Source organism: Littorina saxatilis, unplaced genomic scaffold, assembly GCF_037325665.1.
Source record: "Littorina saxatilis isolate snail1 unplaced genomic scaffold, US_GU_Lsax_2.0 scaffold_3937, whole genome shotgun sequence".
NCBI lineage: Eukaryota > Metazoa > Mollusca > Gastropoda > Littorinimorpha > Littorinidae > Littorina > Littorina saxatilis.
In genome coordinates this window covers 1-2,000 of record NW_027129318.1, presented here as the reverse complement: position 1 = coordinate 2,000, position 2,000 = coordinate 1, and the positions used below count along the sequence as shown (strand labels likewise).

Sequence of the window (2,000 nt, the reverse complement as noted above, 5' to 3'; positions counted from 1 at the left end):
AATGGAAGATCTTGTTCCTTTTCAGTGTATTCACACGGCGTAGAGATCGACAGACTGTGTGACGGAGAGCTGCAGCTCGCCTGGCTTGACTGTATCGCTCTCCTTATCCTTGCCGTAAAGAACGACCTGGGACGCCTGTTGCTTCATCTCCTTCACGCTCTTGAACGTGTGTTGACCCATCAACTCGTCTCGGAACAAGTTGCTGTTCCAAACCTAAAATTTAGTGAGAAACATGACGCATGAATAAGAACTGAAGGTGAAAAATCGAAACAGAATTTTTTATTTATTTTTACTTCTTTTTTTCGTTGAACAAAGCCAGGTATTCCCGTCTCACATGCCCTTACCGGCTTTGCCGTGAGGGCTTAAAGCTTACATTTCTCGCATCGAAACAAAACAGTGGGGTACTGTTGAAACCTGCGTCGAACTTGCCAGTGCATAACATCAGCAGGCGGCCTCTCTGATTATGAGAGGGGATACAACTGTCGAACGATGAAACATAATAGAATACACTATCTCAAAATGAGAAATGACATTGTGGCTGACAAATAACACGGTCACCTGAGTCGCCAGGAGGCGCTGCACACGCTACAATCAGTACATTGGCATGACACTCCCAAAAACACAACATAAAACACAACGCCACAACTGAAAAGCAGCAGGCTTGTAGATATCTTTGCAGTGGAAGATAGCGGAGTGCGTAACACCGACTAGAGACAAAGAAAACGGCCACTTTATCTGAATGGTGATGATTTTACAGATTCACAAAGATCTGAAACTTATATAGGTACAACTCCAAAAGAGGGACACACAAAATAGCTTTGTTTTGTGAATGACGATGGTTTTATTCAGTAAACCTAAGCTTTGTGATCGAATACGGAAACCCAGTCAGACAAAGCATTTACATTTATTACAAAGCGACAACAAGGGTTTCGCAAAATGTTTTGAAACGAGAATGATGTCGGGCTTGGTGAGGTCTTTGCGGAAGATTGAAGTACAATTAAAGAACTGCGACACCAAGGAGAGACGGAAACAAACGTTTCGTTACCTGAATGATGATGGGCTTGGCGAGGTTTTTGCGGTAGAAGAGAGCCGAGTCGCCCCACTCAGGATTCACCGAGCTCTTCTCCACTCGCCCCTTCACCTTCTCCCCCTCACATATTATCACACAGAATGGGTCTGCTCCGCCGTCTGTGAAATTCAAACACACACACACATACGCACGCACACACACACGAACGCACGCACGCACGCACATGCATATATACACACACACATACCCACAAACACACGAACGTGCACGCACACACACGCAAGCATGCGCGCACGCACGCGCGCACACACACACACACACACACGCACGCACACACACGCACACACACACATCCACACACACACACACACACACAAACACACACACACACATACACACACACACGCACGAACACACACACGATGCTCTTGATAATGATGACTATGCTATCTTATCATATTCTCTTTGTTGACTCCTTTGTCCCCCTCTCTTTATTTGTATGTAATACGTGTCTCTTGTCTTCATTGTATGCTTTTGACTTGCAATAGAAATGTTGAAGCCTTCTTTGTTGAGGTTTCACCCCGTGTACTTGTTAAGAAAACACACACACACACACACACAAACATACACACAGACATACACACACACATACACACACACACACACACACACACACACACACACCGTCACACACGCCAATGCATCCACCCCGCCTCCCCCACACGCATACATGTTGGTCAACTCACTTTTGTCCAGTTTCTGCAGCCCCACGGCCTTGATGACCTTGATGTGGGTGACCATGACCGGACGCTTGCCGCAACAGTTCAGGAAGTGCTTCTTTGGCACGTCTTTCTTTAGCTCCCTGAGGATGCATTACCATGAATGACAGGATGGTATTATCTGTGTACAGCTTACATGATGGTTTGAGGTGGTTTGTTGTGGAATGCGCAAGGACGAATTGTTGTATGGA

The 2,000-nt window shown here is 46.0% G+C and overlaps 1 protein-coding gene across 1 annotated transcript; it reads right to left on the bottom strand.

Annotated features, from left to right (window-relative positions):
• Positions 1-1,985, bottom strand: LOC138957583 (calpain-5-like). Its single transcript, XM_070328677.1, has 3 exons — positions 1,777-1,985; positions 1,046-1,188; positions 1-213 (listed from the first exon to the last, which is right to left on the bottom strand). Exons 1-3 carry the CDS (start codon positions 1,829-1,831, stop codon positions 31-33), a joined length of 381 nt encoding a protein of 126 aa, XP_070184778.1. The 5' UTR covers positions 1,832-1,985; the 3' UTR covers positions 1-30.
• Positions 1,986-2,000: the final 15 nt, after the last annotated feature.

Excerpts from the sequence above, each read along its gene's own strand:
- LOC138957583 (XM_070328677.1), bottom strand. The coding sequence starts at position 1,831 with ATGGTCACCCACATCAAGGTCATCAAGGCCGTGGGGCTGCAGAAACTG. Across the intron at positions 1,189-1,776 it reads GCTGCAGAAACTGGACAAAA|ACGGCGGAGCAGACCCATTC; the intron begins GTGAGTTGACCA and ends TGAATTTCACAG. Across the intron at positions 214-1,045 it reads CCAAGCCCATCATCATTCAG|GTTTGGAACAGCAACTTGTT; the intron begins GTAACGAAACGT and ends ACTAAATTTTAG.